The sequence below is a fragment of the Solenopsis invicta genome, chromosome 5, assembly GCF_016802725.1.
Source record: "Solenopsis invicta isolate M01_SB chromosome 5, UNIL_Sinv_3.0, whole genome shotgun sequence".
Classification (NCBI taxonomy): Eukaryota; Metazoa; Arthropoda; class Insecta; order Hymenoptera; family Formicidae; genus Solenopsis; species Solenopsis invicta.
Genome location: NC_052668.1, coordinates 26,636,675 through 26,654,204, shown reverse-complemented (window position 1 = coordinate 26,654,204; position 17,530 = coordinate 26,636,675). Strand labels below are relative to the sequence as shown.

Sequence of the window (17,530 nt, the reverse complement as noted above, 5' to 3'; positions counted from 1 at the left end):
CACAGAGAGATGCTAGAATACTTAAATATATAACATATATGAATATAAGGAAAAAACTGTTTTGCTGAAGTATCTGAAAATTTAGATACAAATTTGAAAATAATTTGTGGGCCTTCAAAATACAATAATTATGTAAGACGTTCAAGCATAATGAGCAAGTCAAACATTTTTTAACATTCTAACAACCAGTGATTGCATTGTTATCTACACAAATTATTCAGATAATCGTATAAAATTATCGATAATTTTAATTCCATTTAAATTACCGATAATTGCCGATATTAAAGATGTTCACATAAAATTATCTAGATAAAGAAATTATCTTATCTTTCTTTAGATTATTAGAACGTATAATATACATCTTTTTTAATCTTAGATAAAAGACGTGTTATCTCTTTTAAATTAGCTAAGTCAAATGTGAACCACGAATATGGAGGAGAGAACTTTAGTGACACAACTTTCAAATTATGATTTATCTGCATAACAGAATTTTTTGATGCGGTAACAATAAATTGCACAGATCAGAAGTAGCGCAATATAAAATAATTGGTCCGAAACTATAATTGGTTCGAAAACTTTTACAAGGAACTTCATTAGTTATCGTAATGAGAGTTGTATACATGTATTCCCACGATATTTTTTACTTTTTCATTGTTATTTGCGTACTGATCCAAATCAAAAGAGAAACATTTTTATCAGATGATGGAATTATTTAAAGAACTCTTCTTTTAAAGGTTCAAATATATTGTTCTTAATTTTAATTATTTCAGTTATGGGATCCTGAAGTCAGTCTTGTTTTATCGATAAAACGCAATAATTTTGCAACAACTTTTCGTAGCTATTACTCACCTGTAGATTTTGAAATTCTATTCCGAAATTAAAGTATATTCACACATGTCTGCAGTATGGACTTTATGTAGAGAGCGAAAAAGTTTTTTAATTTAGATTTTTTTGTCATTTGTTAGACTATGACGTCCAGAGCTGTTAAATCGTGTGCCAACATTTGCCTGATATAAAAGTTCTGTGGTCCGTAGTTATGAAATTGGAATCTCCAAACATAGATTATACGAAGAAACAACATCGAGCTTTTAGAAATAGACTTAGACACTTAATTCAATAAATACGAAAACGTTCTACGAAAATCGATCCGTATCGTTCGTATGTATGAATGCGATATTGATGTAGTAGCTTGTAATGACGTACTAATATTTCGTAAACCGTATCTAAATTTATCCTTTATCTAGATAAATTATAAATTAAATCATTTTTATCTCAGATACGTTTACCTAAAATTTATCTCACTTTTATCTAGGTAATTTAGAATTGACTAACAAAGAGCAACGTTGCTAGTAACCAATGTAAATGTTCCACACATTTATTTTGAATTTAACAAAATTATTTTTAGATTTAGACGTCCAATTAAATTTTCAGACACTTTAACAAGACTTTTCGTAAATGTATATTTCGACTGTAGAAACGAAGGTTTCTCTTTAAGACACAAATCCGTTCATTAGCCTTATTTATAATCAAGATTCCTAAGATTTATTGTTTCCTTCTTGTTATGCAAATATTAAATCTGACATTAATCCTTAAAAGAGGCGCGGCCGCTATCTCAACCTTGGATCCAAGCCCATTTTTATTTCTGGTGTCAGAATCATGCGTACACAAATCATTTGCAGGATGCGTCCCTGGATTTATGTCACTGTGCGGTTACGTAATGGTTTCGTCTGACATTGCGTCACACGGTTAGCGCCAATCGAGTTCTACCTATCTACGGATACACGAATTGGTTCGTCCTTCTGCTTATCTCGCTTTCTCTCTCTCTCTCTCTCTCTCTCTCTCTCTTTCTCTTCCTCCCTTTTCCTCCATCTCTTACGGAAATGCTATGGTGATATGTTCCGGTTAGCCGTATACTTCGTCTCCGGACAGAATTTTCGATCGAGCAAAGTCTCCGCGTTCCTATCATGCCGCGGTTGTTACGGTTCGATTAAATTTCCCGGGGATCCTGTGTGGTTACGGAAGTCTGGTATCTGGCATTCGAGCGTCCGTCCTGCGGTCAGTGGCTGTTATGTAATAAATGTTCGGCAATCCTTAGTAATTGCCCCAAGTTTAATCGTTTGAATACATACGATCTTTGATCACTATAATGGTGGAAGGATTGGTACAGCTGTAGGAAATAGACTCATTGAACTCGGTAGTTATCAACTTTTATCATTTCTTTTTATCGTCACTATAAGTACACAGTAAAATAAAAATAAATATCCTGATAAAGTAACAAATATGGGAAAACAATATTTATTTATTTCGCCATCGATAATCGCCGTAAATACTTATCGATTTATCGCACGGTTTGCTTCGTGTGTTTTTGGATATAAAAATTAACGGGCACATTTTTCTAGATAGTACAAGTTTTTCGATCAAATTTCGGAAGGAGGTAAATCTCAAACTCTCACATAAGCCGCGTAGTTCGCTACGCCACAACGATTCTTGTTTCTCGCCAATCGCATGTAGCCGTTTTCACCCCAATTACTGCCCCACCAGTTCTTCAGGATCCACTCGGTCGGCGTGTATCCGACGACGAGCATCGCGTGATTCACCATGTCCGAGCTGCAATGATGATCGTCGTAGACGCCTTTGCTACGGAGTGGAAAAATACGAGTGGATTGATATCTAATGCTTCCTTGTACAATTTGAAAAAAAAAATATGCTTATTAGAATCGTACGATCTGTTTTGCGAGCGAAGAAAAACATTTTGGCGTGCGTCAAGTTTGAGTGCGTCAAGACTGTAGAGAAAAAGAGAAATGAATCGCGCGAGAGAGACGTTTTCGATTAAAAGATGTGAATCACCGACATTGAACTTGCGAACTGTTATGCGAATTATTATATATACGAGAGCAGGCAATTATTAATGCAGATTTATGTTTGCATATTGATATCGCATGTTTTTACGAGCGGCATCCTGCATTTATTACAAATTTACGAAATAACAACTCGGGCGCATCGATCACTTCCCATTCGCGTGGCAAACGGTTTCCATGACTTTTTTTTTACGCGTTATTTATTTCCGTTCGCCGGAAATGAACAATGGGAGGAAATAGTCGCACCTTGGCATTGTGAACCCTTTAGAATGACAAGCGTTTGATTACGCTTCAGCGCTTCGAATGAATGAGAATCATCATATCGGTGGTATGCCAGGGGTTATCAAGCGATTGGACCAATTTCTTTACAGCTGTATCTTCGACGGGGGTCCGAGCAAAATTTCCAATCTTCTCGCTTTTCGTGTAAACATTGTATGTGCAAAGGTTCATCATTGCAGAGAACAATCACTTTGAACAATTTAATATGAATTTATACAAATACATATAGTACTTGTATCTCATTTCTTATTATTTAATTCAGGTATTAGTATTTAAATTTAGGATAATAACGGGTTAAAGAAATTAGAAGTTATATAATAATGTTAAAAGGTTTAAAAGGTTAAAACTTTAAATGAGTTAAAAAAAATTCTTAATTTCAACTATTTTTAAAACACGTAAATTTTAACTTTTTTCTTAAATTATAAAAGTACTAATGTAAAAAAATAATAAAAGAGAAAATACATTAAAAAAGCAATATTTCTTTGTTATTTCATATAAATTTAATTTCAAAGTGAAATATTAAAAATTTATTTAATGAATCATATTATAATTGTTTTGAATAATCTAACTTTAAAAATTACGATTTTATGATTTAATGTAAATAATGATTTTTGAAATTAATTTTTAATTTAATTTAATTTTAATGTAATTTTTAATTGAGTTTATTTAATCTTAACGTAACTTTTAATTGAGTTAATTTTTTTGTTCACATAACTCTTAATGCAATAAAATTAATTTTATAAGCCATTAACTTCAACTTAATTTATTTTAATTTATTTTAAGAAATTATTAACTTATCCAACCCAGTTTAAATTTTTATTCTTATATCATTATGAATATTCGAATATCTAAAAATTCGGATGCAAGTATTAATTAATTGTACAAAGAATCTGCAGGATGTTCTGAATAGTAATTTCTTTTTCTCAACGGTTAATAAATTGATTATCAGATTAGCAAATTTATTGAATAATAATTTAAGTATCAAACATAACATGGGAAAATTATTAATGAGTTGCGAGATGAGTTCTATCCAGATAAATGCGCTTTTGTGCGTTGATGACACAATTTAACAAAGAAAAAAAACACAACGAATTATTTTGTAGGAATAGGGCGCTGAGAATCTGCTTTTCAAATTGTTTCGACACGATTTTGAGAAATTTAAAGATAAAAAGTTGCAAAAAGAACCATTTTCACATTTTTATATTTTGTCATATTATAACTACGATACTTAGATAAAGTGTTAGAGAAGTTTTATTTGCAAAATTAAGCATTAATGTTAGGACTTTTAATTATTAAAAATAATCTTTTGTTTCGACTATGATTCATAAGATATTTATAATTAAATACGCCATTAATGGGCCAAATTAAATATGAGACTGTTAATTATCACAGCTCTTTCGCAAAAGATTATTGATGATTAGCAAATAGCTTTTAACTATAATTTCTTTAAATGTAATGGTTTTTTTGAGCCGCAGAGTATGAATTCGACGTCAACATTGACAAATTCAAAATAATTTTAATATAACGGATCATAATTTAAAAAATATCTGAATTTTTATACAAATTTATGTATGTTCTGGTAAAAATTTTTTTCAGATTTTTTTATTTAATTTTTTAGATTTTTTCAGAACTTTTGTATAATTTTATAACTTTCTCAGATTTTTTATACGAATTAGAATACTTTTCAGAAATATTTAAAAAATCTTCATTTTTTCACAGAATTGTTGATACATGTTAATTATGAAATATCCTAAGACTTCTTAGATTTTTTGTTCTATAATTTCTGAAGAAATGTTATAAAATCTAAAAGAATTAAAAGTATTTTTTTAGAAATTAGAAATGTGACGAGAAATTTCAGAATATTTCAGAATTTGTACGCATGAAAAATTCTAAGAATATAGATTTTCTGAGTATTTCTGAGTATTTGTGAAAAATATTTCAATTCGTATAAAAATTATGAGAATAATTTTCACTAAAGTATGTATAGAAGTCTTTCATGAGAACCGAATTATGAATCTAATACTAAAATTGATGAATTCAAAATAGTGAAATTGGTACAACAGATGAACGTTAAATCACGTTTGATTTTAATATTTTGACAAAAAGTCAAACATAATGATTTTATACATACATATCCATATTTTTATTTTTTTAAGGTTGAATGTGTTAACAACACACTTAATTTTGATTTCAATGAAATTTTTGCAGCTCGTCACATATCACAGTTATAATATAATAAAATATAAAAATAGTTCTCTTTCTTGCAATTTTAATTTCAATTTCTCAAAATTGTGACATAATGGAGCAATTTGGAAACAAGGTTCATATTCAGCGTCTACTGAACTAAAGATAATAGTCTCATAAAACTAATCTCATTCCAGTGTCAAAAAAAATTATTTTTTGTTGAACCGTGTAATCGGCTACATCAAAGATGCAATATAAATCGTAGTAGATAGATCCGGATTAAATAGACAACGACATTCACTCGCGTGGCTTCTCGAGAGGCACTTTTATCGCGGTAATAACTAAAATATTAACTAACATAAATTCATTACCGGATTACGAGCGATTAGTTATCTGTGTGGAAAAAAACTGTTTGTCACGGCGCCGTTTGTTGGTTATCGGTAGAATTTTTTTGAATTCACGCATCGCAATTCGCATTGTTGTTTATTTTTCTCCGAAAAGATTAGTCGATCTATAAACGCTGGAAATTATACTTCAATATCTCCCGCGGCTTTGTGCAATAAATAGCAGACGTATAAAATTATCGTGTGTTTTTTGAACGCGACGCGTTTTGTCGGCAACTCGCACGCACGTCACTTACTCGTTAGCGGTAATTTACACGGATGCGTTTTTTTTCTTTTAGTGTAAATAAAAATACTCACTGATAAAGCTGGAATGTTTTCGGGCCGGCATTTATGGAAGCTGCTATAGGACCGATTGTCGCCACTGCTATTTCTAAAGCTTTCTCATCTCGCGCCGGCAAAATTGCCCATGAAGTTATATTGACGACACTCTGGTCCCTCTGAAATTTGCACTCCCCTTGCTAGAATAATTTAAATTAGATGTACGAATTATTTAATTTATCAGTGGAATATATAAATATTCATACACTGAGGAAAAAATTATTTAATTCTAATAAATATTTATTCGAATAGTATTATTGAAATATTTATTAAATATAAATATACATTCATTTAGTACAAGAATCACTAATTTAATTTAAATATTATTTTTTTTTATAGAGTATATATTTATGTACTGCAAGTAAATATTTTATTAGTATTATTCGAATAAATATTTATTAAAATTTTGAAATTTTTCTCTCAATGTATACATATACACATATGATTTAACAATTTTTTTATGTGTGTGTATATATATATAATATAAAATATGTATATACAGCCATTGACAAAATTATTAGGCACCCTATTTATTTAACAATTTTTTCAATTTATAGAGAAATACATAACACAATCTTTATAAATGTTATCATTTATTTTTTAGATAACTACATAAACTAATGTTTGCTTGATCCACCATTGTTTTTTATAACTTATTTTTTAACTTACGCATTTTAGTTATAAAACATTTAAAAAAAGCAAAGGCGCCTAATAATTTTGTCAATGGCTGTAAACTGAAACACAATTGTTATCTTGACTAAATTGATCGTTGTTAATTTTTTAATTTGATTAAATTTCTTCAATTCAGGTATTTATGTATTTAAGTTAAATATTTAGATATTTGATTAAATAAGTATTTAAAGTTTAAAAAAATTTAATCAATTTGCAAAATTTAATCAAGTTAACAACTTTTTCTCTGTGTGTGCGTATACATATGTTTATATATAATATACACACATAAGTCAGTAATAAAAATATAATGTAATAGATTAAAGCAATAACAATTTTCAATAAAAATTGTTTTGTACATTACGCATTTATTTTCGCATTAAACAAATCGCTTTTAAAATATTTTAATCGTTTCGGAATTAAACTTTTGTTTTCAAACAGCATAGTTAAGATTAGTATTATCACGTAACAAAAGTTATTAGTGGATATTATCGAAGTTATTATTGGAATAGTTATTTACATTGATATTACTGATATAAACTGGTTATAAAAGTGTACGTAGCTGTATAAATAATTTCCAAACGAACGTTGCGTCACTGAGATTCTATTAAAAAAAAAAACATGACATGACAAAATAAGAAAAGAATAGATAACTTTGGAAGAAAAATAACGTAGTTTTTATCATTCAAACCATTAGCAACTGAATACATTTTGTTTTTACTCGAAGTCGAAATAGTAAACGTGCCCAAGCAACACGCATAAATTTATTTCAAGGAAATGTCAATAGAATAATATTACTTAATTAGAAGCAAATGAGTTTAACAGGAAACGATTGACAATCGAGATCCGAGAGAACTTCGTCTACTAATGTTTGTTGAATTGGAGCGTGTCAGTTATACGCGTCTGGTTGCATCATTTGAACTTTGTATTCGCGATAATAAATTGTGGTTTCAAATTAAGTCAGCCAGACAAAAGCATTCACTTTTTATTGCGAATGGAGGAATAGCTGTCGCGCACTTTCTTAAAATTCTATGAAACATTTGGCTCTCGCGCTCTGCTCGCCCGCATGACGTAAAGTATATTTACTATTAATAGAAGAGCTTGGCAGAGCCATCGTCACGGAGCCATTCATATTACGGAAGTTTATCGCGTTAACGTGACTGGCATAATTCGGATTCTCCTCGCCAAAATCTTCCACAAATTTTCTGACATTTCTGACTGGCGGGGAGACCCGCGAAATAATGGAAGAAACCTTGACGTTTACCTGTTTATTGCGATAATTAAATTCTCACTGTCAGCGCCTTCGCTCATGGTCGCTAATACTGCATCATTATGCATTATGGTCATAGTACGAATCCAGAAATTCACGTTTCTCAATTCGGTATTGTTTGAACTTATAGCACTGTATTCTCCAAACTTTTACGACTGATCAATCATCGTCGATAAAAAGAGATTTACATGATTGTCAAAAATAATTTTTTTTTTCTTTTTTATTGAATAAGAACGCAGGAATTCTCTTTCTACTTAAAAGTTTAAAGGACATCAAACAGCTTCCTTCATGATTCTCTGCGAAAACGATTCGAGAGTTGCGCTTTGTAAACGGTGCCTCGACGGAATATCGTTTATGTCGTACACTCGACAATTGGCAAAGTGCAATGCGTACCTCACCGTTGTAAGGATACATGGATGTAGCCATGAGACCCTTCGACTTTTCCAAATATTTTAGAGTGGTCCTGAGGGAGCCGCCGGTGCAGCCGAGGTTCCCGATCGCCGTGCTGCAATCCACGAGCTGTTGTGCGCTCACGGATAGCAGCATGCCAGTCTGCTTAAAAATCTGGCCCTCTATGCTTTCCGCGATTGAGTAAGCGTAACAACTCCCGCAGTTCTGTTGGTTCACCGGCGGAGTGACGAAACCGCATTCGCGCCAATCGAGGCTCGCTGGTATTTTGCGAGAATCTTTCAGAGCCGTCGATACTATCGGTTCGGTCGGCAGTCGGCGTCTCCGACTGGGCATCAGTCTCACCTGAGAGAAATTAGCAGACGAGACGTAGTCGAAACGATTTTAGTAAAGAAGAAGGCGATATTATGGCTCTTGTAGATATGGCTATTCGTAATGTCTACGTTATTATTCTCTAAATCTGAATCAGTAAGACTTTACTGATTTATTTGCAGCGCTGTACTTACGATTGCTGAACATCAATGATTATTCGCTGTCTTTTCAGTGATTCCGATTAAGAGGGGGGCAGGGAGAGAAAAACGGGCTCCTTCATTAATAGAAATCACTGATGGTAAATTATCATTGAGAAAGACAGTGAATGTATCATTGATTGATACAATACTGAAATCAGGCTATTCATTGCATTTCAGTAAACAATACTCTTTCTAGTGATTAGTTGTCCTAATGGAATGGAATTATTTGTATAGTGGTCCACCGTTGTGCAATGGCGTTAATATGCTAATACACAATAGCCAACATTTGTTATAAAGCATTTTTACTTCTGAGCATTTCGAAACTTTCCAAGGTATATTTTAGCATTTAATTACGCATAATTTCTCGTTCCGTTTAAACTTGAGCGTGTTATACGAATGTATGTACATTGTTCTTTGTTATTTAGCATTTTATTAGGCACACAGAAAGGCCAATTTTGCTGAAATACAGATCTAAAAATAATTATGTTAAACCATTAAAAAATTCATTGAACGTTTAAACTGGTGTTTCTGGAATGTCAAAATTATTTGCAACAATATCATCATGCTTGAACGCCTTATATAATTTTTTTTTATAGTCTAACATATGTAGGAGTATTTTCTGATTTGTTTCTAGTTAAATTTTTAAATAAATAAAATTGTTTTTTCCTCAGTTAAACAATAATGGGATTTTTCTAATTGTGCTGTTGCCTCAAAAGACCTAACGTGGTCTTTTTAAATTATTTGTATTGATGTAATTATTCGATAAATTTGTTGCTGTTTTATTGCTAATTTGTACTTTATTTTATTTGTATGATGGATTTTCAATACTGCAATCTATAATATCTATATGCGAAAAAGTTATGTCTATGTACATACATTTGCATATATTTTGCAATATTTGCCCTTTATTTTGAATAAATGTATATAATTTTGTAACTATGAAAATAATGTCTATTTTTAAACCAAATTTTTATTCTATTTAGAGGAAAGAGCCTCACTATTACTTTTGTCTTTCTTCGACCCATTGTGCAGATTTTGTAAACATTTTACATAATAAATATTTTATATCTTTGAGTCTAGAATCGATTAAACAACACATTGACGAATGTAAATCGTTAAATTTCCAATTTAAAATATTGATTATTAACAAGGTTATTGTACAAAATGTAAATAGGAACCATAATATCATACTCTCCTCTATCATTTGTTTTCTGTTGAATTATATTGTGCAACGCAAAATTTGCCTTGAGGTTTTATTTTTTATGTACTCTTGGCTGCTAAACACGAATCTGGACGTGAAATGTTTCTATGACATTAATTGGAATTTTGAAATATCTACTATTAAAATTGCTCAAAATCGAAGAATGTTAAAATTGAATTTTTTAGCATATTTAATAGCAAATTTCTCAAAATTCTAATTAATGCGATAAAGACATTCATGTTCAGCTTCATAGCAGTCAAAAGTACGTGAGAAGTTGTTAAATCTTAAGACAAAAAAGTTGATTGTTTATTACTTTAGTGTTATTACAATATTTGTGATAGAGAATTGCGATTTTAACGAAGTTATTTGAAGATTATAGGGAAGAAAAAAAAAGAGATACTATAAATGCCATTAATTACGAACCATTTCGCGCATATATTGGCGAGTGTTGAGATCGGCAATATGATTATCCCGCAGTGTATAACTGTGATGTCCTGCGGCGGCCAATAAATTATGCTTATAAATCTCCACGAGATTCTCTTCCCAAACCGCTCGCCTGGCGTTTTCCAAATTTTTTGTGTACGTCTTATTAAACTGCGTCTGTTTAAACATCGTGACGAAACATGATTTGCATGATATATTTTGCACTTGACCTCATTACAAACTTTATAACACCATTTATAAAACACATGTTCTTGTTATTATTGCGTATATGAAAATGATTTCAATTTTAAATTGGGGTCAATTGCTGAACTTTAGTATTGATTAATGTTAAGAATATTAATAAATCTATAAATTAATATAGTCATACTTATAGTCGCTGGTGACAAAAAGTAATAAATAATAAGTATTTAGTCAACAAATTGGCAAATTGTGTTTAATGATTAATTTTCTTCACAACGCTTCGACTTAGGTTTAGGTTCTTTTCAAATAAGTCGGTTAAAACATTAATATTAATGTAAAAAATTTATTAAGGGAACACAACCATCCGTGGTTTCTAAAGAATTCATCAATTCAGTAGTATTTCCATTGTCTGTAGTATGTATAAAGCAGTAAAACTTGATAAAAATATTTAAAATTTATAAGATAATTCAGCGCTAGTCAAAAATACATATATCTTGGTAGAACGAAATGCGACTAATTTATAAATAATTTTATTGCCATTATTAGCGTAATATTATTTAATATCAAAGAATACGTTTTATTTGATATAAGTACTATTAATTAAGATAATGAAAAGAAATTCTTATTACATCACGTAAACGTTCTTAAACATTTTTAGCTAAAGGTTAATTAATAATTATAAGTACTTATTACGAGCAGAAATAAAAAATTACGAGAGTAATTCTTGATCAAAGAATTCGCCGGGGTTAGTATGAAATAAAAAATATACATTTGAAAGTCAGTTTCTTGGAATATTTTTATTTCTGTTTTCAGAATACGTTACCTTGTAATTTTGCCAATAATCGTCGAGCTTTTCCGAGATGTTTGGCGGTAAAGTATCTCCATTGAATGGCTCAATCGCGCGTGTTCCAGGCAAGATTAATATCGAGAGCAGCGTCGCGCACAATCGCGAGCACATGGCGATCCACGGCGAATAATTTACAGTCCTTAATTAATTCGCGCGGCAGACCCGAGCGGTGACTATCTTGACATACCTTATGAGACTGCTTGAGGTCATAACGTGTAGTAACGATCAGTGTCAGCGCATTCTGTGAATTACATCAGCGGGCAATCGCTCACGTTATGCTGATATATGTTTATTTCGTCAAACATGCGTTCAATGTCACGCTTTCGGCTGGAGTAGCTTTCTTTTAAGTTCTCATGTTTGTATCATGCTTTGACACAGGTAGCTAAACAGTTCTTAGAATGGTTACTAACTGTAAAGGAAAACAGTTGCAATTATTACAATATGTGCTACATACGATGCAATTTGAACAGTTGAATGTTTCTTCGATTAATTCCAGAAAGAATTCTTTTTTATTTTATCTAAACAATGCTCTTCAAAACAAATAGCGGCTCGACTGATTAAGTGTGTTACACAACAATTGTCTTTTAATTGATTCGAAAAAGAAAATCGACGAATTTTCAATATCAACGGTACATACAAATATCTGTGACCTTCTGATCACAGAAAGTTCTTTTGAAAATTTAAGAAAATTTTCAAAAGAACTTTCTAACAACAGTTTGATTTGATTAGTTTCATGAGTCACTGTATGCGTTATTAAAATAAATTACATGAAGTGCCGTTAATACTAAAAATTACAAAATTTTGTTGAAATTTTAATATCGTTCTTCAAGTATTATAATTTAATCTGACAAAAATATTTCTCTTTCGAGACGCAAGTAAAAATCAAAATTAAAAAATAGAAGAAATATGTATATAACTCACATTATGTTTAAATTAAACAAACAATTTATTTATGATTAAAAATGCTAATAACGCCATTTCGTGAAATCAAGTGAATTTCTATTTACCGCAAACGTATTTTAGCTTCAATTAAATAAACCCAAATTAAAGAAACGATTTCATCATTTTAAATATAACTTTTCTCTAGATGTATTATACTATAGTATAATGTATAATGACTGACAAAATTCCTTATAAAAGTTTTTGAATTTATAGTTTCGATTATTTTTATTTTAAGAATCTATAGTGCTATCTATCTATAAAAGTATCTCAGATATATATCGGATACTTTAGAATTATATTTTATTGTAATAATGATAATACACTGTAAAAAATTAGTATCAAATTAATAATTTATTGTTTTGTATATAAGCAAGAATATAAAATCATCTTGGAAGAATTAATAATCTTAAACAGACACAATTTGCTTACATAAAAAGAAAATTTTTTTTATGTCTCTCACACAGTTATTTAATTTCGGTTATCATTGATTTATTATAATTATTGGAGACTCAGTGTAACATGAAACGAGTTTAGAATTGTGTTTTATGTTAATATTTAAATATTTCAAATTATTTTTTACAGATTTTTGTTCTTATATCAATTTTTATTAATTTTGTTAAATCTGCACTCAAAGAAAGGTTTCTTTGAGTATAAAAAAATATTTGTTTGACTCAAAGAAGTGCATTGCCTGAAGAAGTTTTTTTTATTTCAAGAAACTTTTTAGTTGTTCCTTTTATTAGAATTAGTGCAACGCAATTTTTTTTTTAATGAAGAAATGTATTTTTAATACCGGAGCAACTAAATTATTTTTTACGCTTTGTCTATATTTTTTTCAATTAAATAATTATTTGTTTAATCTAAACAAACAATTTATTTATGATTAAAAATGCTAATAACGCCATTTCGTGAAATCAAATGAATTTCTATTTACCGCAAACATATTTTCACTTTAATTAAATAAACCCAAATTAAAGAAACGATTTCATCATTTTAAACACAATTTTTCTCCGGCTGTATTATACTATAATTTCTCGAAATAAATATGTATTGATTTCGCATTCACCGTTTAATTCGCTCGTTTCACGGCCTTGGTTATTCACCTTCCTATCGTCGACTACTCACACGAGCCTGACTTCGTTACTTGATTTTCAAAATATTTTAACCCATCACCGTCGGAGTTTGCGTCGCCGAGTTTGCCAGTTCAAAGATTGCCCGCGCCGGTCGACGCGTTTCCGCGAGATGGCGACAGTCGTAAGTCAAACGCCGGCCGCCGCCGCGAAACCTCCGCGGCGGCGGTCCCGGCGGCCGGACGGTCCGCGTAGTACCGATACGCGCGCGCGTCACGCTCGTCTCGTCGCGCTGTCGCGGTGCGCTCGCGTTCGCTCTCGTTTTCCCGCGAAACCGTCGCGTCGCGTCGCGTCGCGTCGCGTCGCCGCCGCCGTCGTCGTTGTCGTTCGCGCGCCGAGGGTATAATCGCCGAGGAGGTAACGCCGCGCGAAGGGGCCATGGAACGCGCGTCGCAGCCGAGGAATCCGAACGTCACGGATCCGCGCACGCGTGCGCGCGCGGCCGCCGTCGCGAACGCCAACAACTCGCGCGAGAACTCTTGACAACTCGCGCAAAATGGGAGTCTCCTCGCGGTGCTCGTGATCCATCTCCCATACAACACTTTCCGCCTCCTCCCCGCGCATCTCCCCGTCGTCTCTCCTCTCCCGAAAAAGAGAGTAAGAGAGATACGTTTCTCCACGAGATTCGCTCGCTGTGTCACGTATCATTCGTCGCGACTCTTTCGCAACTCGCGCGTGGAGCGTCGAAGCGCTGTCCGTCTCTCTTCCGCCTCGCGTATCTCCGGCTGCTACGTCGCTACGTTATCTGCCGCGGCCGCGCGCCGACCAGCGCCGACCAACGCCGACGCGCGTCTCGCCCCGGCGCCGAAACTGCGGAACACGCGCGCCGATTCTCGCGCTCGACCCGGCGCGGCGCGACGGCGGCGTCGCCGCGGCGCGTTTCGCGCGGCGCGCCGGCGGCACATTCGAAGCGTCCCGCGACGATGGACGAGTCCGGGGTCGACATGGGTTTCGATCTAACGGCCGCGTTCGCCGTCTCCGATCCGATCGGCGCCCATCACGCCGCCGCCGCCGCCGGGGATTACGACGACGACGACTTCGAGCAGGCCCTCTCCCTCCTGTCCACCTCGACCAAGGAACTGATGTACTACGAGCTGAAGAGCCGCGCGCCCGACACCGGCAGGTACGTGAGCACCCACCCTCCCCCGTGGCCCTAGCCCGCCGCCGACGCTGTCTCGAAAACGCAGCGCTCCGTGCTTTCACCGGCTACGGGAGATAACGAGGCGTGTTCGCTTTGACATTGACATTGTTCCGATGACGATGCTGCGATGGTAACGGTGGGACTGTAACCCATGGATCTGTTAACGCTCTTGGTACCGTTAACGTCGATGCCTGCGCCGTGCGCGTGAATTCGGGAAATGACGCGACGGACGGAGGGCGCGTAAATTATTCCCGTTGCATCAGTGCGTAATTATATTGGGCGTAAATTTTATTCGCGACGCGCGACACAGTTATATACATGCGTGCCGTTGTACAAACAAAAGGAGGCGGATAACTCCGGTTCTACGGCTCTCGCGTGTATACGCTTTTATTTGGAATACGATATCGCGAGGCTGCGGTACGCGAACAATTATAAAGCAGCACGAGAGATACGGGTGACTTTATTATGAGTTGAAGAGAGGAGATTTTAACCTTTATCAGCGAGCTGCTTGATATATGTCTATATATGTGTTTCATTTGTCATAGGCAATGTTATGCGATGTAGGAAAGAAGAACCGTACAAGTTTGTGTAAAATTTGTAATTCGACTAATCTGAAACCTCTTAGTTTATAGAACCGTCGTGATAATTCGTAAATGATGAAAGGTTTTACGTCATTTTAAGGATGTGACACATCTCTTCTCTCCCCAAGTATTACCAAAAATTTTTAAATTTTTACAGATTTGGTTTAAATTCTGTAGAAAGTTTATTTAATTTTTTTTGCTCTTGATTTTTATATAAAATCGCGTTTCATAATTGAGTTGCCGTATGCGTACCGATCTGCTAAAGCATCAGCTTCACTATTTTACATTTTCACATTTTAATTTAAACAACATTTAGTTATACAAAAATAAAGAATGAATAAGAAATGAGTAATGTAGACAAAGATTTATCAAGTTTCTTCTTGTTTTCTACATACTTATCAGCATTTTAAAAATCAGATACATCTGAACATTTCATCAATTTGTATAGCTGATAATATCGTAATTACATAATTTTTATTTTTAATTATTATATTTTCATATTTTACAAAAGGTTTGTTGCAGAATATTTTGCATTCATTGTATACTGAAAGAAAAAAAATTCCCAACTTTTAATAAATATTTATTCAAATAGTTACTAATGAAATATTTATTCACGGTACATAAATATTTACTATGAAAAAATGATACATAAATTGGTCGTTCTTGAACTGAATAAATATATATTTACATTTAGTGAATATGCATTAGTACTATTCAAATAAATATTTATTAAGATTTAGTAATTTTCTTCTCAGTGTATACATATTTACAATTAATGTAAAATTCAAGTCAATATTTTAATAAACTCTATCAAGTTTCGTAACTCATACCATCACAAATTTTATCGCAATATAAATGACACTCGTGTAAGAGTAGTAAGTGACAATAGTAAAACTAATAAATGATATGAATATAAAAAAATATATTAATACAAGAATTAATTCAAGTGAGTTTTATTTCGGTGTCTTTACCGTTTCCTTATTGTTATTTGTTAATTATTGGATATTCGATCACTTTTTCGATAAATTATTAATAAAGTGAGTATTGATTAATGATTTCTTATATTTTTAATTACTTTTTCATAAATTCGATATTTTCGAAGATATGATTGAAAAGATCAAAAATACGCTTTAAGCGATCGGTTTTCTAAATCACATCTTTCGCAGTATGTTACAGAAAAACTTATAACAAAAAACTTATAATAAAAAGGCTTAACATGTAATAATAGATGCCTGAAATATCAAGTAACAATTTCGAACTTTGATTTGCATCCAAAACAAAACCAAATCTGATGCTTCAAAATAAAATCACTTTTGTTGCAAAAAAAATATTATAAATCAAATGTTTCGTTATTTTTTGCTTAGCTGATTTCAGGACCAATATTTGGGCATTTTCGACCAAATTTTTGTATCGTTGATTAAGACAAAAAAAAGAATTAATTTAAAAAACTTTTGCTTATTAAAATTCAAACTTTCAGCTCGTATTATATAGCCAACTTTAAATTTCACACATTTTTTAACGATCCGTTCTTCTGTGTTAACACAAGATAAATATATTAGAAAATAATATACAAATATTACGTGAAAATTAATGAAAAAATTGCATTTTAGAAAAATAAATGTTGAAATGCTTTATTATATTTTATGCACAACATACTGAACGCGCTGTAATTGAAATTATTATTAATAGAGTATCTACTATTATCTGATAAACGTGATATTTTGATCGTTGGTATTAAATGGCGATAAGCTGAAACTCGGAGCAAACACGTGCGCATGAAATCACGTGATTTTCTTAACAAGAAATTTAAGATTAAGATCACAAATGTTGACAATGCTAATTATATGCGACTCTTGTATTGCGCATTCTATGTGGAAAATATTTTGTTCAAAATTTAATTTACACCGAAAAAAATCGCAAATATTAGAAAAGGAGAGAGACAGAAATAAATAATTATATTACATTTATCATAAAAGGAAGAATTGTATTTGTCACGATAAAATTATACAGTGCTAAAATGAGACAATCGGTACTTAAAGTAATTAATTTGTGTACTTTTTCAGACATCAGAATGATAACTTTTTGAATCGATGAGTATGCATCATATTTATCGTTCGATGTAAACAACTTTTATAATAATCGCCACGGTTCGAGATAATTTTTGA

The 17,530-nt window shown here is 32.6% G+C and overlaps 1 protein-coding gene and 1 long non-coding RNA gene across 3 annotated transcripts in view; one reads left to right on the top strand and one right to left on the bottom strand.

The window, feature by feature from the left end:
* LOC120357907 overlaps nucleotides 1-11,662 on the top strand; it is a 46,679-nt gene extending 35,017 nt beyond the window's left edge. The window contains exon 3 of the long non-coding RNA XR_005574912.1: nucleotides 11,541-11,662. This is a non-coding gene — a long non-coding RNA (uncharacterized LOC120357907). The remainder of the gene's footprint in view (nucleotides 1-11,540) is intronic.
* Nucleotides 2,186-14,724, bottom strand: LOC105203276 (procathepsin L). 2 transcript variants are annotated; one of them, XM_011172053.3, is made up of 6 exons: nucleotides 13,580-14,724; nucleotides 11,551-11,983; nucleotides 10,527-10,703; nucleotides 8,376-8,735; nucleotides 6,023-6,183; nucleotides 2,186-2,637 (listed from the first exon to the last, which is right to left on the bottom strand). In XM_011172053.3, exons 2-6 carry the CDS (start codon nucleotides 11,683-11,685, stop codon nucleotides 2,442-2,444), a joined length of 1,029 nt encoding a protein of 342 aa, XP_011170355.1. In that variant the 5' UTR covers nucleotides 11,686-11,983; nucleotides 13,580-14,724; the 3' UTR covers nucleotides 2,186-2,441. The 2 variants fall into 2 exon arrangements, with proteins under 2 accessions (XP_011170355.1, XP_039305740.1); XM_039449806.1 differs by lacking the exon at nucleotides 13,580-14,724 and having other exon boundaries at nucleotides 11,551-12,352.
* Between the last annotated feature and the right edge of the window lie 2,806 nt (nucleotides 14,725-17,530).